General features: G+C 38.9%; 1 protein-coding gene across 2 annotated transcripts in view; it reads left to right on the plus strand.

Annotated features, from left to right (window-relative positions):
* Nucleotides 1-25,486, plus strand: part of LOC110206367 (argonaute RISC component 4) — a 44,710-nt gene that overhangs the window by 12,660 nt on the left and 6,564 nt on the right. For both annotated transcript variants that reach the window (XM_020983689.2, XM_020983690.2), the window contains 12 exons: nucleotides 147-283; nucleotides 366-500; nucleotides 799-886; nucleotides 3,403-3,550; nucleotides 3,785-3,904; nucleotides 4,353-4,481; nucleotides 6,247-6,380; nucleotides 7,479-7,663; nucleotides 8,821-8,980; nucleotides 19,818-20,133; nucleotides 20,334-20,468; nucleotides 22,616-22,717. In XM_020983689.2, the coding sequence (XP_020839348.1) occupies nucleotides 147-283; nucleotides 366-500; nucleotides 799-886; nucleotides 3,403-3,550; nucleotides 3,785-3,904; nucleotides 4,353-4,481; nucleotides 6,247-6,380; nucleotides 7,479-7,663; nucleotides 8,821-8,980; nucleotides 19,818-20,133; nucleotides 20,334-20,468; nucleotides 22,616-22,717 (1,789 nt within the window). The remainder of the gene's footprint in view (nucleotides 1-146; nucleotides 284-365; nucleotides 501-798; nucleotides 887-3,402; nucleotides 3,551-3,784; nucleotides 3,905-4,352; nucleotides 4,482-6,246; nucleotides 6,381-7,478; nucleotides 7,664-8,820; nucleotides 8,981-19,817; nucleotides 20,134-20,333; nucleotides 20,469-22,615; nucleotides 22,718-25,486) is intronic.

Below are 25,486 nucleotides of genomic sequence, written 5' to 3' on the forward strand. Positions count from 1 at the left end.
GTCTGTGGAGTAGGTTATTTTAGGGCTTCCAGGATGGTTTCTACATGGTTCCTCTTTCATACTCTGATTCAGTAAACTCTTGGAAAGGCAAGAGTGGAATAAGACAACTTCTTACCTGTGAAACATGCCAACTCTTGTTTCTTCAGGTATACTCCTGTGGGCCGTTCATTCTTCTCCCCTCCTGAAGGTTACTACCACCCTCTGGGAGGGGGCAGGGAGGTTTGGTTTGGCTTCCATCAGTCTGTGAGACCTGCCATGTGGAATATGATGCTGAATATTGACGGTATGCTAGAATTATGCCCCCACTTCACTGTTTTAAACCTACCCGTTTCCAAAACTAAGTGTCCTGTTATTCTGTTTATTAGTATCCGCTACTGCTTTCTACCGTGCCCAGCCTATTATTGAGTTCATGTGTGAGGTTTTAGACATTCAGAACATCAATGAACAAACAAAACCTCTTACAGACTCCCAGCGTGTCAAGTTTACCAAAGAAATCAGAGGTAGGTATTTGTGTTTAAAACGTTTTATGTCCAGCTGCGTGACTGCTTACAAGCATTTATCCTAATTAAATAACCAGCTTTTTTTTTCCATTTGGAATTTTATTTTTGGGGGGAAATAAAGGAATCATCTGTAACTGAGGCTAGTTTCCTAGAGGATGGAAGATAAAAATTAGTCCTATTATCTCCTCTCCAGTTTATCCATTTACAAGTATGTTTTGTACCCTATTTTTTTTTTACTCTATTTTTATCACTGTGAATGTAATCTAATACCTTTGTATTGGCATTTCTTCTATATTAGGTCTTAAAGTTGAGGTTACCCACTGCGGACAGATGAAACGAAAATACCGAGTTTGTAACGTAACTAGACGACCCGCCAGCCATCAAACGTATGCTGATCATATCTGAAAGGATATTTAACATTGAATTGTTGGGTACTTTGCCTGGGTAGTACTACTAAATGCCTTGTTTATCTGATATCATTGAAAAATAATTTCCACATAAAATGTTTTTTCCAAACAATTGGGAAACTCTCTTTCAGCAGTAGTATTTAAAATTTGAAACATTGTGGAAATATTTACAGAATATGTTGCTTTCTTGACTTCTTAAAAAGAGTACATAATTTGATTACTCAGGGTCATGATTATGAACTTCATGATATTATTATTATTATTTTGATGTAGGCTTATAATTTCATCAGTTTCAGTGAATCCTGGTATGGATTCCATACTAGATACCCCTACCAATACAGATTGGCAACCACTCTGTAATTTACAGGGTCAGAGAGTTGCCTAGGGTCAATGAAAGGTCCAAGAATTACCCATGATCCACTTTTGTGTGTGTGTGTGTGTGTGTGTGTGTGTGTGTGTGTGAGAGAGAGAGAGAGAGAGAGAGAGAAAGAGACACAAGGAGAGAGAATGAACCCAAGTCTTCCCGACTCCAAGATCAGCCATTTATGCATTGCACTCTACTACCTGTATACCCTAAATTACTATGGAGGTGTGTAGGTTCTTTTACTCCGTGATGAACGTGTCCAAACAGTGGTGTTTTTTGTAGTTTTTATGTTGTTTCTTCCCTCGTCAGTTGTTGCTTATTGCTGTAGTCATACTATTGCTCAAAGGTGTATTCTTATATCTTTTCTTTGGAACCAAGCTTAGTCATTATAATTACCCCTGAACTATATTCAGTTTCAAGTTGTTCTTTCCATTTTTATTGAAGTAGTCATTGTATATGTTTTCCTGATTCTGCTTCCCTCACTTTGATCAGTTCATGTAAGTTTCTCTGTGGTCTTCATATTCATTTCTCGCAACACAGTAACATTTCATTATATTCATGCACCATCATTTATTTAGCTATTGTCCAATTGATGGGCATCTGTTTTGTTTCTTATTCTTTGGTAAAATTGCTGCTATAAATATTTTGGGCTTTTTAGCACCTTTCTTTTTACCTCTGACCTTGGAGTGCATACCTAGCAATGAGATCTCTGGGTCAGAAAGTATATACATTTTAGTATCATAATTTATTTTCTAGATGCTTGGACTGATTCATTACTACCCCAGTAGTAATCTAGATTACTAAATCACCAGTAGATTACTACTGTGCATACTTTTCCACAACTCCTCCAACACTGACCATTCCAATCTTTTGCATCAGTGGTGTCGAATTCAAATAGAAGAGGATTCCTACTGGTCCTGAATTAACTTAAAAAACTAGAAATTAACATTATTTGTGTTGTATTTTTATTCATTTTGTTAAACATTTCCCAATTACATTTTAATTTGGTTCTAGAGATAAGTTTGACACCATTGTTTTACATCTTTGCCAATTTGTGTGAAGTGAAACCTCAGAGTTGTATATTTCATATTGTTAGTCACATAGAGCAATAGTTTTGTGGTTTTTAATCATTTGAAATTCTTTTTAGAATTGTTTGTTCGTATACTTTCACCTCTTAGACATTGGGGAATGACTATTGACCTTCTATATTTATAAGGAAATACACTAATTTGTCATTTTTCTAATATGTTTATTAGGAAACATATTGGAGCCTAATATATTTTATTAGCTATGTGAGGTATTCCACAAGAATATTTCATGTAACATTGCCCTGACCAAATTGTGGCACTGTGACATTAAAACTTTTTGTAAATAAGTTTACTTCTGATGTCTTAAAATACCATATCAAGTGATTGGTGATATTCCCAGCGTTAACTCTCCTTGAGTTGGGTATTTGTATAGTTTATAATATTTTTCCATTAACCACTTCTCTACTAACCCTGTTGCACATAAAGAGGTGTCCTTTTTGTGGAATTAATTAATGAAATTAGGGAAAATATGCCTATATTTCATACCAGTTCACAAGTTTGTACCATACTATTCAATGTAAAGTATGAAGGGCTGTTTTTAAAGAAGGCCCAAAAAAAAGCCTGTTTGTTAAAATTTTAGTCTTGTTGAGTTACCCTTTCTTGGTATGTGAATTTGTTGATTATTCAGCTCCTTTGAAGAATTTGTTCAGCTCCAACAAAAGTAGAAAGCTAGCTCTTCATATGTAAACTGAATCCTTGATAAAAACTGATTTAAATACTGAAAGGAACTAAGGGATTCTGTTTAAAGAAAAATTTACTTGTACTCACTATGGAACCAATCAGTTGGCTAGCATTTTTCAAGTGCCAGGCACGATCCTGGACACCAGAGACAAAAATGTTAAAAAAAAAAAAAATGGAGCGATCCTTACTCTCAAGGAGCATGTATTCTATTGGGGAAATCAACATGTATATGTAAAAGCATATTGAAAAATAAATAATAAAGATATAAACCATATAGAAAATGTCTTAGAGGTTAGGATTTTATGCTTAATTGGAGAAAAGTAAAAATTGATGAAAATTTTTTAAATAACATTATCCTACAGTTTTCCTCTACAGCTGGAAAATGGTCAGGCCATGGAATGTACAGTAGCCCAGTATTTTAAACAGAAATATAGCCTGCAGCTGAAATATCCCCATCTTCCCTGTCTCCAAGTGGGGCAAGAACAAAAGCACACTTATCTTCCTCTTGAGGTAAGCTTGAATAAATGCGCTTCTACTATTCTATCAGATACTTAAATTATTTACTTATAAAGCTGTCCTTTAACCTAAAAAGTAAAATTATGTGTGATAGTTTGAAGCAGATTTCTTTTTAGCTATGTAGCACTGACACTAGCTATTTTTTCCATTTTTCTGAAATCTTTCTCATAAAATCAGGCTTGGCAGAAGCCATTAACTTAGTCCTTGTTTGTCTTATCCTAATGGCAGGTCTGTAATATTGTGGCAGGACAGCGGTGTATCAAGAAATTAACTGACAATCAGACATCCACCATGATCAAGGCAACCGCAAGATCGGCTCCCGACAGACAGGAGGAAATCAGCAGACTAGTGCGTAGGATACGTTTTTTATGCAGTCCTAGCTATGCATTGAAAGAAAGAGAGGCTAACAGAAAATTTTCCTAATGGGATATGATTAGTTTTTTGTTCTTGTATCTAAAAGAAAGCCTTGTCCTAATTTCACTGGCTTTTGGTTTTGTTTTTTTTTTAGTAGAAAAAAAATTCCAAATCTGGGCTTCTTGACAAGGATCCTATCTTGCACATTTTTCTGTCCATTCGTATGTAACACAGTGCCTTTCATGTAGTGTGGGCGCTTAGTAAATATCGAACAAATTAAAATGGTGTTTCTGTACTACAAAAATGTAGAGAGAATTCACAGCATCTTTGTTCTACTTAAAGAAGTGGTTGCCTCCCTGTATACCAGATACTGAGTTGTTGCATTTTGTCAATTTGCCCCATTGATTATTCAATCATGATGACAGTTTTTTCTGTTTTTTAGGTGAAAAGTAACAGCATGGTGGGTGGACCTGATCCATACTTAAAGGAATTTGGTATTGTTGTTCACAATGAAATGACAGAATTAACAGGTAGAGTGTTGCCGGCACCAATGCTACAATATGGAGGCCGGGTAAGTTTTTTTTGTTTGTTTTTTGTTTGTTTTTCCATTAAGTACCTGTCCTGAATCAGTCATGCAAAATTTTTTGTCACGTGTTACTTTGACAGCAATATTTTTCATCTTGTTTCTCTCTAGCGTTAAGAACTATTAAGTTTCCCACATATCCAGCCTGGTTCTCACCCTTATACCCTTAAATTTGTGGCAATATTCCCTCCTGTCAAGGGGTTAGTGATAATGATTGTGGGTTTTCCCCCCTTTTATTTGCCTTGTTGATGAAATCAAATTCTCACCTAAATTAAGAAACTGAGCTGATGGTCCCCTCTGCAAGAAGCAGAGATGAAAAAAGTAAATGGCAGGCCAGGGACCAAGTCATAAAGGAGGCTAAGGCAGCATGAGAGATTTGTCCTAGGTGCCTCTTTTCACTTTACACTGTCTTGCTTGGTGATTTCATCAGCTCCCATGAGTTCATTTATCATCGCTGTGCTGATGATTTTCAGATCTGTGTATACAGTCCTAGTTTCTCTCCTGAACACATTGTATCATACACATCTTAAACTCTACATCCAAAGCAGAACTCATTATCTTTTCCCTAAAATCTTCTCCTCTTTGGAACTGCCTTATTACTGTCCAGGGCACCAGTTTCCTCTCAGCCACTCAGGCCCACAACTTCAATAGCATCTTCAACTCCTCTCCCACACCCCACATAGTGCCAAACCTTGTTTCAACCTCCTCTTTACCATACATCCCCTTGTCTCCTCTGACACCACCACATCCCTGGTGCTGGCCCTCATCACCTCATGCCTAGATTATTGCAGTCGTCTTCTTGATTGTCTTTCCCCACTCCAATCCATCCTTCATTCAGCTGTCAAAATGATCATGCTGAAGTGTAGGCCTGACCATGTCACCTGCTGTGTTCAATAAATTCCAGTGGCTCTGTGTTACACCCAAGATCAAATATAAAATCCCCTGGCTTTTAAAGCTCTTCATAACTTGGCCCCTTCTGCCTTTCCAGTCTTATTATACCTTATTCTCCTCCACATACTCAACAGTCCAGCAACACTGGCCTTCTTTCTGTTCCTCACACAACACTCAGTTTACCTGCCTAATGCCTTTTCACTGGCTAGCCTCTGTGCCTGGATTGCTCTTCCACCTCCCCTTATCTCCTGGCTTCTGAAACTTAGCCCACATCCCATCTTCTGCAAGAATTCCTTACCACTCCCTAGACTAGTAATGACTTCTCTCTGAGATTCCCTTCCATTTACAGTATATATATATATATATCTTGCATTTACATTTTTTTGCTTGACATCTTTCCATTAGGAAGAGACGAGTCCTTTAAGGGAAAGACCATGTTTTTGCCTTTCTTTGTATCACCACTTAACTGTACTTGATACAAAGGAAACAGCTGAAAAATGATTATGGACTAACTAGGTCATCACTGACAATCTTGGAGAGAAGATTATGCCAATTAGCAGTGCCCAGCACTCTAGATCGCATTGTAGAATCATGAAGAGAGCCTCCATGAATCTCTTATCCAGCCTATTCACAAACAGTGGAGGAGATTGAGGAGATAGAAGTGAAGGGATTTGCCCAATTCACAGAGCTGGTTGATGGCAGAGCCACATTGCATTATTACAACTCTTTCAACCCAACATTTGGCTCCTTCTCCCTCACCATGCTGATGTGAGCTTACAATTTTGTTTATTATTAACATGCTCTTGAATTGTAATCTGTTCTCTTCCCCCTTTTTTTCTTCCTCCTCTGCCCCCTGAAAAAGAATAAAACAGTAGCTACACCAAACCAAGGTGTATGGGATATGCGAGGAAAACAGTTTTATGCTGGCATTGAGATTAAAGTATGGGCTGTTGCTTGTTTTGCTCCTCAGAAACAATGCAGGGAAGATCTGTTAAAGTGAGTATTTTTTATATTTGTAGCTAGGTCCTATGTCTTTCAGATATAAAATGCTACATTTAGTATCTTTGTTCATTTTGGGGTCGTGTGTGTACACTGGCACTTGTAACCTTAATTCTGGGAGTGTCCCCACCACTCTGAAAGGAGGGAGGGGAGGCTTGTGCCAGGGCCAGTTTTACACCTGGGGATTCTGTTAAGTTTCAGCTTCCTTGCTCTCGAAGCAGGAACTCATCTTTGACTCACTTGTAAGACAAGACAGAGGGGACCATATTGAAATGGCATAGTTGGTGCCATATATTAAGGCTTTGTGGGGATTCCACTATTCAGCTCCCTGGATGTATTTTTATCTGTTCAACTGAGATGAAAAATATATTAATCTTAACCGTTATGGTTTTGCTAATTGCTACTAGTTCTGTTAGCTTCTGAAGGAACACTGACTAGAATTGTTGGTTTCAGTCTGCATCACTTTTTACAGATTAATAGAGGAAGTTAGTAAGAAGTGTGGAAAAGTCAAGGTAAGGAAAGGGAGCTGATATGAAGGGAAAGGAATGTTTAAAATTATTGGCAAATACACAGAAGAATTGATTCTGAAAGCTTCATACATGGGTTGAAGTAATGGTACGTTTCCTTCTGCACTAGGATTCTTATATCCAATATTTAAATTGCAAATAAATTTTATTTGTTTCAAGTCCTAATTGCTTTTTAATATTTCTAATTTTGGGGGAAGTGAATTGCTGAGCCAGGTTTTCATTTAATCCTACCATATCCTTTGATAATAATATGTTTCTGTTACAGTTCACTTAAGCACAAATTGACTTAACTCCTTTTGAGTTATACCAAGTCATCTTTGAGTTGACATTTTAGTCTACACTTGTTGTTCTGATAGTTAAAAGTAAGACTAATGATTTGACAGCGTCTTTGATAACATCATACTCCACCCACTGCTGCAGCTCCCAATCCAATTCTGACCACTAGTTATGCTACATTTTAGCACAGAATCGGCTGTTCTGAGAAAAGCTAGAGATGATGACAATTGCTAGAGAGCACCAAAGTGACCATGAAGTAACAAACACTGTGCCAATGGTTCTGTTTCACCAGGAGTTTCACAGATCAGTTGCGTAAGATTTCTAAGGATGCCGGGATGCCCATTCAGGGTCAGCCATGTTTTTGCAAGTATGCACAGGGAGCAGATAGTGTGGAGCCCATGTTTAAACATCTGAAGATGACTTATGTGGGCCTGCAGTTGATAGTGGTGATCTTACCTGGGAAGACACCGGTATATGGTATAGTTCTTGTTTACTGTGTTTCATCTCTGTGTTAAGTGGTCACATGATTTTTTAAAAAAATTATATAGTGGGGATATATACAGTCTGTTGCTTACATGGTAAAACCTGGAACATAGTGAAAACAGATGAGGTTTTATCTGGTTTTTCTCTATGGCTTGAATGATCTTTACAATGTTATTGGCAATTATCAACATTAACATCCTCCTATTAGGATTATTGCCACTCCCTCTTAACTGTCCTCCCTCACTCCAGTGATGCTATAGGTTTTTTCCTCATGTACATAACTATGGTATTACTGTTTTGCTCAAGATGCTTCATTGGCATTCTGCTGCCCGCTGAATAAAGCTCCTTAGATTTTTTAGCCTGCCATTCAAGACTCTTTGCAATCTGGAATTCTGTGACACTTTTCCAAAGTTCTCGTATTACTCCCTTCTACCCTTGAGTCATACTGGGTTATAAGCTGTACACTAGACAGATTTTGTATTCTATGACTGTGGGCTCCTTATGCCCTGTTCCTTTCTCTGCCTTTTGAAATTCTACTCACTGTATAAGATAAAGCATTTATTAAGTTCTTACTGCTTATTGTGTGGCAAGCATTGTGCTGAGCACTGGGAATACATGAGAAAGACAGTCCCTGTCCTCGAGGATCATAAAGAGGAAAAACAGTAAGTAGGAGGAGCCGGAAAGGGGGTGGGGAGTGAGATGTCAGAGGTGGGAGGAGGCCACTGGGATAGCAGTGGAAAACTCTAGGGCGTCAGGGGCTGATCCAGGTTAGAAGTGAGTATGGCTGGCTTAGATACTTGCTCATGTGGAGGTTCCAAGGAGGAACACATCCTTTAGGGACCCAGCTCAAATGGTACCTCTTCATGGAGCCTTCTTTGATTTCCCCACCCAAAAAAGGATGATTTTTCCTCTCTCAGACCTCAATATTTTGGCAGCTTTTAAAGTTATTAGTAGTGGTGGTATATGTATTGGGGGTCAGGGGTATCCATGTATCTTTATTGTATTGTAAATCTGATGAAAACAGGAACCGTATCCTATTTAGTCTTTGTATCTCCCATCATCTGACACAGGAGTCTACACATAGTAGATGCGTAATAAATAACTGTTGAGTTAGGAGAACCACCTAACTTATTTTATTTGTTTCCTTTTAGCTGAAGTGAAACGTGTTGGTGATACCCTCTTAGGAATGGCCACTCAGTGTGTTCAGGTGAAAAATGTAGTAAAGACTTCACCCCAAACTCTCTCTAATCTCTGCCTAAAGATAAATGCAAAGCTTGGTGGAATTAACAATGTCCTTGTACCCCATCAAAGGTAAGACTCATTTTGAATCTTAGATTATAGACTTTGAGTTGGAAGAAATCTGAGAGGTCATTTAACAAATGATAAGTTGCAGACGTAATAAGTGATGTAGTAAATAGAAAAGCTGCAATTTGAACCAAGTCCTCAAACTGTAAATTCAACTTGGTACCTAATGTTTAAAACTTGAATTTTTTTAACACAAATTGTTGAACCTAAAAGTAGTCAAACATGAGGATAAACGGTGTAGTAGAATGCGTAGAGGATCAAGCTAGTCAACAGGTGAGTCAGTTTTGCCAGTAATTGCAATGTTGGTTTAACCAGCTTGTTGAACCTCTTAGGACCTTAGTTTCTCACATCTATGATGCCTTCCCTGCCTGTATTAGAATTGGAAAGTCAAAAATGCTTTACAAATTGAAGGTGGTAGCATTTGTTTAAAAGATTTCAGCAGTGTGAAAACCTGCCCAGAAGTCAGTATTCCACAATTTTATTAGTTCCATATTTCCATGCATGACAGGTGAAAGCTGCTTTTTCAAACTGCTCTCAGGGCACCACACTACGCTTCTGTGACGCCCATACTAGATGCCATCTGAAGCAACAAGAGGGGGCCTTGGGATAGTATCTGATGTTTCAGGTTCTGACTTTCAGTAGATCAGGATGGGGTGATCGTTGGCTGCATATGAAGTAAAGTGCCTCATGATGGTGACAAAGGGTGATAGTGGTTTCTTAAAAGCTGTACCAGTAGAATGCAAACGTTGATAGGTTCAGCAGTTCTGACAGAGTGATGCCAGCAGCAGACCTTTTTCTGAGGATGGGCTTGGCTAACTATGGAGCTCATCACCCATAGGCTGGCCCTTGGTGTAGTATTCTTTTGGCCATGACAGCCGTGAAACAAAGGAAAGCACAAAATGGCCCTTAGTCCTTCTACCTCCAGAGTGACAGTGGCAGAAATGGGCAGTGGATATACTGTAACATTAAGTTACCTTTTGGTACTAAAAATATAAGATCCCTCTCCAGTGATAAATAAGAAGTGTTCTACTGAAGGAACTAAATTGTTTCTGTCTTGACATTCTTAGTATAAGCAAAGCCAGTAGGCAGATAAATGGAGTGATGGCTCACAGGCTCTCCTTGAAGAGGAAAGCAAAGGAGTTGGCTGAGTTAATTTTGTTGTGCATCCAAATGCAACAAAAATGCCATTCCGTATGACATTCGGTCATTTTACTGCAGAACTCAGGATGAGGTGTTTTTTAAAATAACACTAGGAAAATAATTTTAGTTTATCAAACCAGTAAGCATTTATTAAGTGCTTAATATTTGCTAGGCCTTGTGCTGCTCACTAGAATAACAAAGAAAAGCAAAAAGATAGTTGTTGCCCTCAAAGCTCAGAATCTAATGGAGAAGAAAGCTATGGACATGTAATATACACATGCAGTATGGAAGATAATCTCAGAGGAACACACAAGCAGTAAGGGAGACTGGGAAAAGCCTCCTGAAATTAGGATTTGAGCTCAGTCCTGAAGGAAAGTGAGAGAAGTTAAGAGGTGGAGTTGAGGGGAGAGAGCATTCCAGAGACTTGGGGGGGGACAGCCAGTACCAAGGCACGAATATGGGGGATGGAGAAACAAGTAAGCCAGTATAACTGGATCATTGAGTGTAGAGAAGAGGAAAGTCTAAGAAGATTGGAAAAGTAGCAAAGGGCTAAATTGCAAAGGGTTTAAAATGCCAAACAGGATTTTCTGTTACCTCCAGGATTGGTAAAGTCACTGGAACTTATTAAGCAGAGGGGTGACATACTCAAGCCTGTATTTGAGGAAAATCCTTGACAACTGAGTGAATAAGAGGGGGCAACCAATTAGAAAGCCATTGCAATATCCCGAGTTGGAGGTGATTACTGCCTGAACTAAGGAAGTAGCTGTGTGAGTGAAGAGAAGGAAATGTAAAGGAGAGATGCCTTGTAGTTAGAAATAACAAAATTTGACAACAGATTGAGAGAAAATGAAGAGTCAAAGACGACACCAAGTTGCAAGTCTGGTTGATTATGGGAGGGTGATGGTATTCTCAAAAGTAACAGAAAAGCTGAGCAGAGAAAATGGTTTGCGGTAAAAGATAATGAGTTGTGTTTTGGACAAGTTGAGTGTGAGGTGCTTATGGACCATCCGGTTCTGGGTGTCTGAAAGGCGATTGTTGAAGGGGGGTCAAGAGAGAGACTAGAACTAGATGTGTAGATCTAGGAATTATCTACATAGAGATAACAACTGAACCCATTGGAACTGATTGAGATCACCAAGTAAGACAGCATAGAGCATTAATTTTTCACCTTTTATCATGAACTCCTTTGGCAGTCTGAAACCTATGGACCACTTCTCAGAGTATTGTTTTTAAATGCATAAAATAAAATACATAGGATTACAAAGGAAACCAATTGTTCTGAAATACTGTTGTTACCAAGTGCCTACTCTGTACCAGGAACTAACTCTAACCCTAATGTTCCTTCATTAAAGAATTTTTTTTTAAGTTCACTGTCCTCTGGTTAAGAACTTCTGGTAGAAGGAGAAGAAAAGAGGGCCCGAGACAGATCTTTGGAACACCCATTAATGTGACATTGATGAAGATGTAGCAATAGTGGTCAGACAGGTAGTAGATCCAGGAAAGAATTGTATCAGGGAAACCTAGAGAAAAGAGAATTACTTGGAGGAATGAGTGATTGATGGTCTCAAAGGTTGTAGAGAGGTCATGAAAGATAAAAGGTGAGAAAAGGTATTTAAAACATCATTGGTAGTTTTGATGAGGGTAGTTTCAGTTGAATAACGAGGTCAGAAGCCAGATTTCAGAGGGTTTAGAAGAGAGAAGAGAGGTGGAACTCTCTAATGTAGATCGCTTTCTCAAGCAGCTTTCTGTGTGTTCTCAGACCACTTATTTTGTGAATGTATAACTATAAATCCTCTGGCCTCCTAGTTATGGACTCAAGTGGGGACTGGACTCATTCCTGAGGGAGCCTGGCCTTTAGCTTAGACTTTTTCTTGTCTCTAGCACTTCATATGTTCCCTTACCCCACAGCGATGGTGGAAGGATGAGGAAAGGAATTACTTAAAACTTAGATTAATAAAAGCCTGGCATCTCTTTCCCAAAAGAATGGTATTGAGTGTGCATGCTAGGTAAGGTTTAGGACAACTATTTTTACTCTCCACAAAAAATATTTTTAAAATACAAAAAACTCATAAATGCACATTGACTTAAATACAGTAAATAATCCATAGTCCCTATCATACTCTCCTAGGAGATTGTTATTTAAAACATCAAAACATTAAATACATTGTGGCACAGCTGAACAGTTTTTACCTTAACCTCGGCTCTATACTTCCCAAGTACGTCTTTTGAAGTCTGTATCTTCTGGAATGCTGTTGAATGCTTTCAGATCACCCTCCTTGTGGCAAGTCATCTCCAAGAAGGATGCAGTTACAAAGAACTCTTTTTGCTGCCAGTCACTTCTGACTGCAAATCCCATGAGACCTTGGAAGTCCAGCTCCATGCATGCTACATAGGTTTGCTCCGATCCTATCTCAACTGCAAGTACAAAGGTCAAATTTATACACAACTAGAGAAAAGAATAAAAATGAGAAAAACATAATATGTAATATAATTCTATTCTGACCACTTTAAGGAATTTGTTCCAGCCTCCAAATAGAGAAAGGAATATAAATATTGACAACAGTTCCCTAAAGAGGCTTAACTGGTGTTAAATCAGTTGGCGTAAAAGGAAAAAGAAGAGCTGAAAAAATTGAATCAGCAAGCCTTCATCTTGATGCCAGCCAAGAGATATGACAATCAAGGGCAATTACAATTTGTAATATAAATTCATCTTGGGGGCAGCTAGGTGGCACAGTGGATAGAGCTCTGGCCTTGGAGTCAGGAGGACCTGAGTTCAAATGTGGCCTTATACACTTGACACTTACTAGCTGTGTGACCCTGGGCAAGTCACTTAACCCAGATTGCCTCACCAAAAATGTGTGTGTATGTGTGTGTATATGAAAATTCATCTTCAAAATCTTATGGGGGGAAAAAATCTTATGGAGAAGTAACTTCCAGTTGATATACTAACCAGTTCCCTCATACCTTCTCTATCAAAACCCTGAAATTCACACTCAAGACTGAATAATATTCAAGCAGTCCAATGAGAAACTGCACTAAGTGATATATTTGAGCCTAGAACTGCACAAGAAGTCAGGGAGCAGCCTACAAGCAAGAGGTAAGGTACCTTTTCCCCTGACTCACAGCAAAGCCAGCACCAGTACTTCCTAGCTTGACCAGATATGAGACATGTGTAGCCTACAAGGTTCTGTACCCCTTGGCAGCAAGAGCAGAGAGCTTCAGAGATCTATGGCAGAAGCAAACAGCTTCAGCAGGGGACAGAGCTTGGCCCTGGCACGAATCTCAATTTCAGGAACTAAAGCTGCAGGGGTGAGTAAATCAAAGAAAACACCATCCAGTTTAAAAATTTATTGCAGCCCCAGTTGCCTCAGGGGGGAAAAAAATTATTGCAGATCTAATTGTGTTAAAAACTACAGAGATTCAAAGAAAAAATGTGAATTTTTCCAAAAAGACTATATGAATTCTCCATGAAGAAATAGGGCAGGAGATAAAAATAAAACCTTTTTAAGGAAAGAATTGGAAACAGAATAAGCTTAGAAGAAAGTGGTAAACCTTACCCAAGAAAGGGAATTCTTGAAAACTAGAATAAACCAAATAGAAATTAGTGACTTGAGACAGCAAGGAGCATTAAAAAAAATCAAAAGATTTAAAAAATAGAAGAAAATGTAAGATGTATTATATCAAAAACAGCAGACTAAGGAGAGGTCATTTAAGAATCAATGGACTCTGAAAAACAACTTTTTCTAAAACTTGGACTGTGTGTTTCAGGAAATAATAAATGAAAACTGTCTAGATCTATTAGAACCAGATAGAAAGGATTTCCCAATCACATCCTGAAAGGAATCCCCAAATAAAAAATTCCAGAAGTGCCAAAAATCCAGAGTTCCCAAATGCATCCATAAAGGACTTGAAGTAACAAGGAATTGTAGTCAAGGTCACACAAGAATTACCATCTGGTACTATACGCCAGAGTAGAACTTGGAATACAGTAGTCGAAAAGGCAAAAGATATAGACTCACAGCCAAATGATAACTTGCCCTGCGATGCTGAATATGATCCTGCTGGGAAATGGACCTTTAATGGTACAGAAGACTAAAGAATTTCTGATGAAAAGCCCCGAATTGAGTAAGACCTTTGAAATATAAGTACAAGTCAGGAGAAACCTGGAAATGTAAATTTATTTGAGTAGCTGTATAACGATATATGGCCAACATGCAAATAGGGGAAGAGAAGCAAATGTTCCTTCAGAACCTTAATTCTTCAGAGTGTATTGAGGATGCTAAACAAGAGCAGAAGACCAGGACGTGGGTTGGTTTTGTTCTGGGAGTTTTAAGAAGAGGAAGAGAAGGGAGAGTAAAAGAAGGAGTACACTAGTATTGAAAGGAAGAAGAGGAGGATTGAACTGGCCATTTTTCATAATTAGAATATCTAAGAAGAGTATAAAAATATGGAGGAAAGGATAGAGGCAGCAAGCACCAAAAGAATTTCTTATCTCAAACAGGCAAAAGAAGGTTGAACATACATGTACTACACAGTTGGATGTAGAAATACATCAAACTCAACAGGGAAATAAATGGCTCTGGGGGAGTATTTAAAAGGGAGAACAGTCACAAGCAAAACAATTTTCCTGATTCTGAAAGGGAGAGGGGCAGAGAACTAGAATCAAAAGGAGGTGCTTTAGTTTGCCTCTTAGCTGTTTGAGGAATGGCTGAAGAAATTGTGATATATTAATAAAATGGAATATTAATATGCCATAAAATTATTTTTAAGAAAATTTCAGAGACTCCTAGGTAGTATGAATTGACAGTGCAGTGATTAGAAGCAAAGCGGTTTCTACAAGAACAACAACCCTATTAAGAAAAGCTTTGAAAGATGTAAAAGCTCTGATCTAGGCATTGATTTGCCATGCATGTTTCCAGAGGATCTATGAAGAATCATGACAGAGACCTCATGATAGAGAGGTGAGAGACACAAGGTCTAGAGAGATACACATTTTTGGGTAAGACCAGGGTATAGATTAACTTTGCTTGACTATGCTTAAATGTTTACAGAGATTTTTTTTTGGGGGGGGGGGTTGCCTTTCTCTAGGTTTTTTGGAGGGTAGAGGGAGTAGTAGCATTGCTCAAAAAAGGGATGGGGGGGGACTACTGTAATGTTTTTAAAATGCACAAGATAGAATGGAAAGCATTTCAGGAAGAAGCTCAGACAAGGAGGACAGTTTCGAAAATATGTAGAATTTTTTTTAAAAACATGATATGAAATGGAGTTACAGTTTGTGTTATGGCTGTGTGAGAAAAGACTCCATTTTGGTGTTTATGTTCAGAGTTTAAAAATCTAATTTTAAAAAGTCTTATGGAAAAATCAAAAGATTACAATTAGTATTTCTTCATAAAGCAACAGGAAGCAGTGGAGAGGGAAAACCAAGTATAAAGAAAGGTTGGAAAAGAGACCCAAGGAAAATCATCCCAGTGGCTTTTGAAGATTAAATTGGGAGAACAACAAACAGATGAGAAGAATAAACAAAAGAGCCCTAAAGATTTTTACAACAAACTCTTTTTCAGCATTGATGACAGTGGAGCCACCACATTTTCACATCACAGTCCCAGATGTGTTGGAAGAAGAAGTAAAAATGGCATTGAAGAAGACAGAGCTGGGAAGAGCAACTAGACTAAAACAAGTTTACCAGAGGAGTCTTTGAGAGGTTGATTCTCAAGGTATCTGAAAGACAGTAATGCCACAAACATGAAAAAAAAACCTCATTTTAACACTAGCAAAGAAAAGGCAACCAAGAGAATAGCCTTATCTTCTGTCCCATATAGCTATTTTCCCACTTAGACAAAATGTTTTAGGAATAGCTTACATGTTACAAGTATAAGAAGGGAACAGGCAGGCTACCATAGACAGTATTCTGAAGCAGGCCCTATCTTTTACATTCACACAGTTCCCTGAAAGCTGCAGAACATTTATTGGGTATAAAAAAGCATTTGATTCAGTAGAGCAGAGCTCTGCCTTAAGTCTTTCCTCTAACAAGGGATCCCCCATTCATGAATTAGAATCATACCAGATTCTGTGAAGGACTTTTTTTTCCTGACCCACTGATCATTCATGAAGGCATAAAACAGGGAAATATCTACCTGAGACAGATACACATTTGCTGGTGTCATGGAGGATGTCCAACACAGGCTCCAGATGAAAGTAGAATTCTGTGTAGATGACGAAGTGTTCCAGATGCTTCTACTTGCAGATGATATTTTGAAGATTTCATCAAAACCCCTGACATTGCAGAGATTTCCAAATGAGTTCTTTTGATCACTTGAAAAGGGTTGGCTCAGCTCTCCACACAGGAACAGCCAAGTGGATGAAGAATGTCTCTCATCTTAACTCTCATATTCACTTGGATGCAGAAGGAACAGCTCACAAAACTTGTCCTTTTTGAGTCCCTTGGGCAGTTAGCGATTGGACAGTGAATTAGGCCCAGAATTGAACAAGAGGAAAATGGACTGGATTGCCTTTGCAAAATTGCAGGGGGTTTTTCATGACTCTAGGCTTCTCCCTGAAACAAAGTCCCATCTTTTTAACACTTTTATTCTTTTAGTAATATTGTATGACATTAGGGCAGCTAGGTGGTACAGTGGATAGAGCACTGGCCCTGAAGTCAAGAGGACCTGAGTTCAAATCCAACCTCAGACCAAACACTTGACACTTACTGTGTGACCCTGGCAAGTCACTTAACCTCCCCCCCCCAAAAAAAAAAATAGAGAGAGAGTATGACATTGAGTCATAGCAAATCACAGTCTCTGAAGAATTGAAGTTGAGAATCACTTAAAGGGCAACAGAGAGGTATATGGTGGGTGTGAAAAGGCTGCAGCACATTACAGATGAGTTGTGCAGGAGAATCAGCATAAAGGATATCTTCATATAACTGTATTCTCAGGGGGAAAGATGAGGCCAGTTCTATAGTAAAAGGGAAGGATCATCAAAGAGCAGCTTACATACTTCATAAAGGGCAGCGTGGTATAGTAAATAGTGTGCTGGATTGTGGACTGGGGGACCTAGGTTCAAAGCCTACTTCACAGTGCTATTAGCTGTGTGATCCTGAGGAAGTCCCTTGACCTCTCTGAGCCTCAGTTTCCTCATCTGTAAAATGAACTTAGTAGCGTACGACACATGGAGGTGTTGTGAGATTCAGATAATTTGCAAACCTTAAAGTGCTGTGCTGATGTTATATGTAATGTCAGAGAAACTAGAAACACCTCTCTTTCCCTGTGGCATGTTAGGGGAGCCCGTTTGGTAGAATTACAGGAGGATGTGAACAAGTATTGCATAGGATGGGCAAGCATGGGTGTCTAGGCTGCAAGGTGCATTGTTGCAGTGTGTCCACATTGATGAGATCACAAGACCGTCAAATTAAGGTACTAGGTAGAGGGTGAAATTTATTGTTTTCATACAGAGCTATGTGACAACTCTGTATTTTTCAGCATGTGTGAGACTACAAAGGTCATAGATTCTGAGTTAGAAGTTACCTTAGAAATCTTCTCATCCAGACTTTACCTCAACAAGAATACCATCTTTGAACAGTGATCAGGATCCTCTTTTTCCCCACTGGAATCTTAACCTTCTACCCCATAGTCACCCTGTGCTCTGGTAGTCTAGCTTTAGCCTGATTTGGTCCAGCTCCAGGAATCCACAGCACTTCTTGGGCATTTCCACACCATGGTACCACACACCCACCCCACCCCAGAAGCTCTCCTTTATGTGTTGTCTCTCCGTTAGAATGTTAACTCTTTAAAGCCATGGTCTATCTTGCTTGTGTTTATATCCCCTGTGCCTAACACAGTTCCTGACATGTAGTAAGTACTTCATACATTCTTTAGTTGTCTATCTAGAAGATCCCTCTGAATTGGTCCTCCAGTCTTTACTTGAAAACTTCAGCTGAGAGGGGAAAGCTTCCTCTCTGCCTCCCAAGAAAACTCATTCCACTTTTTGACAGTTCTGATTTTTAGGAAGTACTACCTTTAATAGCTAAATCTGGATCTCTAAAACTCCCAGCTGTTGCTCTTTCATGTGACAGCCCTTCGTATACTTGAAGTTGACCATTGTATACCCCTCCAGTCTCTTCAGCTCCCCAGATGGCCAAGCATTATCTTAAACAAATGATCCTTCTAACCATATTGATGATACAAAGGCAATGTGACATAGTAGAATGTTTGCTAGAGTTGAAGTTACGAGAAAGACTCAAGTTAGAATCCCTTTTCTGACATTTCTTTAACTGTATGACCTTGAACAAGACACCTAACCCCTCTAGGTTTTAGTGTCATCAATTGTAAAATGGGAATAAAGATGCTTACAAATCAACTTCACAAAGTGGTAGTTCTGATCAAAAGAGAAAATTAAGTAAAATGCTCGTAAACCTTAAGTATTGTATAAATGTCAGCTATTTATATGATAAAGATATTCAAGTTTTTATCTGTTGAAAATAAAACTTGGGTATCTATCAGATAAAATGAGGAATTTGCAATGCTTTATCAATTCTGTATGTGGAAATTACATACAAGTAGCCTCAAACCCCACCTGTGGAGAGTCTATGGTCTTACAAAAAGTTCATATTTTTCATTTGTACTTCCTTGGTACGCGATACTGTATCAAGTGTCGGCAGCTAGTCATTTCCTGAATATATCCCGTGATTTCCTCCACCCTCCAACCTCCTATTCACCCCCATTGTCCCTCCCCACACACACACATACCCTGAAATGCCACTTATCCATAAACTTCCCTGATTCCTTTCCTTGATCCTTTCTCCCAAAAGAGATCCTCAAACGTCCTCTACTTTGAAATTAACCTAAAATTTCTTTGTATTTTCCTTATACATGTTCATTCACATGTATATTATTTGCCACTCACCTTAGATCATCAACTCCTTGAAGTCCGGTACCTTATCTTACTCTTCTTGATTTCAGTTCATTAAACTTTTATTAGATTTTTACTTATGTGAGGTTTGCTTGTAGTACTTGCTGAACAAATGTTGAAGTTAAAAGGTTTTGGTATCTCTTTACTAGATATGCTTGAAGATGGAGAAATGAGCACAGCAAAAATAAATGACTCTTCCTGAATTTTAGCATTCAGGAGAAGTTCAGCAGCAAGGTGGCGCAGTGGATAGAGCACCGGCCCTGGAGTCAAAAGGACCTGAGTTCAAATCTGGCATCAGACACATAATACTTCCTAGCTGTGTGACTCTGGGCAGGTCACTTAATCCCATTGCCTAGCAAAAAAAAAAAAAAGAAAGAAAAGAGAAGTTCAGAAATAATAAAATGCTCTTGATTCCAGTTCAGTGCTCTGTCTTTAGGGTGCCCAACAGATCTTGGCTCTTTGACATCAGTCATAGAAATCTGATTCTAAGTGAAGAGAGAAACAGATCCTCAGGAAAATCTTTCCTGGTCATATAGACAGCTTGGTTTCAGAATGGGTGATATGCCCAAAGTGTACCTTCTCTCCCTGCTCTTATGGGAATATTATATTCCAGTCACAGACTATGTTGTATAGGTACTCACTGGAGCCTTGGGATATCCATGTCAAGTTTAGGAAGCGGTGGTCCATGCCTTACCATCTGTAAATTAATGGTGGTTCAGTTGCTTCAGTAACTTGCCAAGTATAATCTTTATCTTTCATGTGTAAATGAATGAAATGTCTCTTTAAATTTGAACAGGCCCTCGGTGTTCCAGCAGCCTGTCATTTTTCTGGGAGCAGATGTTACTCACCCTCCTGCTGGCGATGGAAAGAAGCCCTCCATTGCTGCCGTGGTTGGTAGCATGGATGGACACCCCAGCCGTTACTGTGCTACAGTGCGAGTACAGACTTCTCGCCAAGAGACCTCTCAGGAGCTCCTCTACAGCCAGGAGGTGATCCAGGACTTGACTAATATGGTTCGAGAACTTCTCATCCAGTTCTACAAATCTACGCGCTTCAAGCCCACTCGAATCATCTACTACCGTGGAGGGGTCTCTGAGGGACAAATGAAGCAGGTGCCCTTCAGTTTTTACTATTGGAATTTGGAAGGTGGCCCATTCTGGGAGAGAGTTCTGATGCTTTTCCCTGCCTGTCATCCTCTTCCCTCCTTCCCCCTACTCTTCACTTGTGTGGGAAATTTAACCCCCATTTAAATCACACCTAAGTAAAGAAATGAGGATTATCATCTAAACATAACTAACTTTCTAACTTCTAGGTAGCTTGGCCAGAATTAATAGCAATTCGGAAGGCATGTATTAGCTTGGAAGAAGATTACCGACCAGGTATAACATACATTGTTGTACAGAAAAGGCATCACACTCGACTCTTCTGTGCAGACAAAACAGAAAGGGTAAGGAATTAGAGGGAATACTGTGTGGCATGTTGTAATAGGGGTGTTGTCTAGCAAAATTCCATTTAACTCTTGTTACCCTTGGAATTTTATTTTTCTTGTTATTCTATCCTGGGTAGATGAGTGAATATGAGAATATTGTGCATGTAAACACATAGCATTTATGAAAATCTAAATCTTACTTTTCATTGCTCAAGCAGGGTAAGTAAATAACTTGAAACACTCACTTAATTCATCTCACATTTTGATTGGCCCAGTTCACCAGGTTGGAGATTTGTATCGGGGGAATAACAGCTGTAGATTTATAGAGATTTTCTGATTGGTAGCCACAAACATTTGGGACAGCAGTGTGACAAGACAAAAAGTCCACACAGAATGCTTCTAAGTTCTCATCGTGGCTTGCTTCTGTAACTTTCCGCTGCTGTCTTTTGGGTAGGTTGAGGGTGGGAAGTAAGAGAGGGCTGAGTCAGAGGCCTTACTTCTAGGATTCATGGCCTTTACCCTTTCCTTTCTCCTGTGGCCTCCTTCCCTGCCACCACATCCAATGTAAACAGATGGAGGTAAGTTATTAGTTGTATGGTCTTAGGTTCTCAGCTTGCTTGATCTTGGCTTTCAGCTTGACTGTCTCTTCCAGGCCTCCCCTTTCTCCTGCCCCAGGTAGAGTGGCTCCTCCTATAGCTCAGTCCTTTGTGTCCCTGTCCTTCCTTGTTAGTTCATGCTTATTTTACAACCATATTGTAAGGCAGCACTGATTCTTTTTACTCCTTTAGTCATTGAAGAAACAACACATTTCTGTTTGGGCCTTAGGTCCACAGACACAAACCTCTGCTTCTATTCCTGCAAATTATTTTAAAATCCATGTGGTTGCCTCTTTATTAGTAGAAATTCCCTGAACAGGTTTTGCCTCTGCTTAGATCATATATCATCCTTTTCAGTTCTCTGTAGCTGCTCCAGTTTTTAAGATTTCTTTATCTTTGTTATCTGCTTGTCCATAAGGCTTTGGGACGTGGGTTAATTAGCCCATCCAAATCCCAGTGGAATTCAGAATTTTCTTCACCAAGCTCCTGGGATCATTACAACTCTCCAGGCCTTCCTTATCTCTCGGCCTCCCTCACACCTCAGACAACATTACTATGGAATAATCATGGTAGCACTATACTTCAATTACATTTCAGCTCCTATGGCTCCAGCCAGGTGTCCACATCTGTACAAGAATTCATTGGAAGTTAGATTTTTGCTCAAAATACAGCATTACTATTGCAGAAGCTGTATGAGTTTCCAGAAGGAAAAAATATAGTCACAGCTAATAACACCTACCTTCAGGGTCCAATTTGAATAACTTCTGTATATTGTGCTAAGTGTACTAAATAGGCTTTCTCAAATGTAGTTGAAATCTACTGACACATGAAATAGTGAAAATAGGAAGAGTCAGTTATAGCATTTGATTTGTTTGCCAGTTGTTTATCCCTAACTCTGTCTCTCCCAATATTTGTGCTTATTGGGCTTTTCACTTAGATAAAGTCCTGAGAGATCATTTTACAGATAAGGAAACAGAAACCCAGAGTGGTTGAATAAGTTTGCAAAGCCACAGCTCAAGTGGTGCAGCGGAGACTGAACTCCAGGTCTCTTCACTTGCTGTCCAAGGCTTTGTCTGTCATAATACACTATGCATATAAGTAAAGTAACCTTATCTAGCTTGGGATGACATATATGTGGCCCTATTACTTTTTCTGTTATTAACTTAATTAAAATATTTCTAACTTAATATTTTTAGTGAAAGTTGTTATTTTATGTCTCCTAAGTAAACAATAAAATTGACTTAGGAGGGAAGCTTCTCTATTTTAGAACCCAGTCAGTGCAGTTTTTTTTCCTCTTTCACAAAAATATTGCAGCCTGTATTACAAATGACTGTGATCAAGAGCTAGGTGCTATAGGGAGAGTAGTCCCTTATTTAGACCCTGTCAAGAAACCCTGGTCTGGACTGCTATTGGAATATGATTGAAAATTAAATGGTTGGGCTAGAAGAAATTTATAGGCAAGCTGCCTCAGACACCTCACTTGAGCAGTTAACTTATCAAACATAGAATTCTGCTTTATATGGCTCATTATATCTTTTTGTATGCCTGTGTGTTTTCTTTTCTAAATAGGTGGGGAAAAGTGGTAATGTACCAGCAGGTACTACTGTGGACAGCACTATCACACATCCATCTGAATTTGATTTCTACCTCTGTAGTCACGCAGGAATTCAGGTAATTTGGAAGTAGGTCAAGACTTATGACTTGATAGGCATTTACTAGTTCAACAGTTTCCATTACATAGAGATATATAGATGTATCTATATCTGGTTCCCAGCCTTAAATATGGAAGTCCCATTTTAACATCCAAAAATTGAATATAAGTCACTCTGTTGATTGAGAAAAGACTACTATAAATTCAGTAATACTTGTAAATTAATTCATTTTTTATTCATTATAATTGTTTTTGATTGCCAAAATATCATCCATGATTTCTGAAAGTACATGGAAAACAAGAACGGTGCTACAGGCAGGGAAAATGTCCTGGTTTTTCAATAAAAGAAAAAGTGCAGGCTGCAAAATATAGGCCAAAAAAGGGAGCTTAACTTGAACTCCTGGCAGATTTCAAGAAGGTATTATTAAAAGGATAAGTAATGAATATCTAGAAAATGAAGCCAGCAGTCATTCCATCAGCCTACAGACTTTCATGTGCTAGACACTGAAGATACAGAGTCAAAAGTGAAATTAGTGAGATCATTTTTGATCAGAGGAGATCACATATACATAAAACAGTACTATATATGTAAAATAAACACAGGGTAATTTTGGGAGACGAGTCACTAGCAGCTGGGTGAATCAGAAAAGACCTCATGTAAGATGTGCCATTTGATTTGAGTTTTGAAGGAAGCTAGGGAGTCTTAAGAAGTGGAGGTAAGGCAGGAGTGCATTCCTGACATGGGGGATAACCTGTGCAAAACTCAGATGGGAGACAGACTGTCATATGTGAGGAGCAGCAAGAAGGCCCATGTGGCTGAAGCAGAGCGAATGAGTGGGGAGCAGTTTGATAAGGCTGGAAAAGCAGATGGGAGCTAGGTGGTAAAGGGCTTTAAATGACACATGGAAGAGTTCTAATTAAATCCTAATGGTAATAGGGATCCACTGTTGATTGAGCAGGGCACCAGCATAGTTAAATCTATGCTTTAGGAATGTCATTTGGGCTGCTGTGTGGAATGTGGATTGGAGAGGAGAGGCAGGGAAACCAAAGAGGAGGACATTGTAATTGTTCACAGGGAGATGTAATGAGGCCCTAACTGGCATGATGGTGGCTGAATATGGATAAGGGAATAGATTGGAGAGATGTAGAGGTAAAATTAACAAGACTTGACTAACAATTAGATGTATATGGAGGAGAAAAGAAAATGAAGACTCTAGGATGATTCCTAGGTTTTTAATCTGAAAGATTAGAAGGATGGTGGTACCCTCAATAGAAGTAGGGAAGTTTAGAAGTGGGATAAATTTGAGTGAAAAGACAATGAGGTCTTTTTCAAACACTTCAAGTTTAATAGGCCTGTGGGACATCCAGTTAGAAATATGCAATAGGCAGTTTGTGATGCCAAGACAAGAGCTCAATTTGGAGAGGCTTCATCCAGAATTGGTCATTTCACAAAATATCTAGGAGTTAACCTGCCAAGGCACACCGAGGTCAGGGACAGGTATAATACCTGTCATCTCACTGGCATAGAGAACTTCCTGGTGAGAAAGCTGCTCTACCAGTGCAGCTCCTCACCCTTCCTGCAAACTATGGTCCTAGAGGGTTACCTCAAGCTCAGAGGAGCTTCGTTGTTTGCCCAGAATCACACAGCCCAGGATGTTGTCAGAGGAAACCTTAAACCCAAGTCTTCCTGGGCTGTGTCTATAGTAAAAATGATAAAAGTTTCTGAAATTTTAATTGTATACCAATCAAAATATCAACTGGGATACTGTATGGAACTAGTCAAAACTCATTTGGAGGAAGAAATTACAAAAGGCCTAGATTCCCCAGGGAGGCGATGAAAGAAAGAAAAGTGGACAAACCAATACCAGACCTCAAACTCTATTATAAAGAATAATCATCAAAATTTGGGAGTCAGAAAGACCTGAGTTCTAGTCCTGCCACTGAAATATTATGGCCTTATAATCTTGGGCAGGCAACTCAGTCTCTCAGGCAGCTCTCTGTAAGGTGAAGAGTAAGTGCCAACCTGCACTGGTAGAACTTATTTACTAGTTTAAATGACACTCATCGAAATGAAACCACAGGTCCAGTTCAAAAAAACCATCAAAACTGTTTGGTACTGGTTAAAAACAAAGTAAATCAGTGGAACAGATAAAAGAAGCAAACAAAAGTATGTGATAGACCCAAGAACTTAAACTCATGGAAGGCTCCCCTGTTCAATAAGAACTGCTGGGAAAATTGGGAAATCAGTCTGGCAGGAATTAGACCTTTAGCTTGTACCGTATGCCACAATAAGTTCCTAATGTATATACAACACGAGTATAAAAGGTCACATCATAAAATTAGGGAAAAGAAAGATATCTTCAACAGGTATGTTTAAGGTAAGAGGTCTTAAAGCATAGAGGTGATTGTTATAGGGGGTGGCAATTAGGCAGAAGGATCATACAGCCAGCCAGTATGGGTCAGAAGTAGAACTTGAACCCACGTCTTCTGGCTCCTTATCCACTGTGCCAAAGGTGATCATAAAAGACAAAATAAATAGTTTTGATTATATAAAACTTAAAACCTTTCATATAATTAATCAGTGATGATAGAATAAGAAGAGAAACATGGGAAATCTGGTGTGAATTGATATAAACTGAAATAAACAGAACCAAAAGAATAACGTACACAGTGACTACAGCAACATAAATGAAAAGATCACTAAAAGGAAACTAAACTCTGAACAACTGAAAATGGTTCCATTTGATTATAAGTTCCTTGAGGGTAGGGACTGTCTTGCCTCTTTTTAT

The sequence above is a fragment of the Phascolarctos cinereus genome, unplaced genomic scaffold (genome assembly GCF_003287225.1).
Source record: "Phascolarctos cinereus isolate Bilbo 61053 unplaced genomic scaffold, phaCin_HiC Scaffold_726;HRSCAF=1367, whole genome shotgun sequence".
Lineage (NCBI taxonomy): Eukaryota > Metazoa > Chordata > Mammalia > Diprotodontia > Phascolarctidae > Phascolarctos > Phascolarctos cinereus.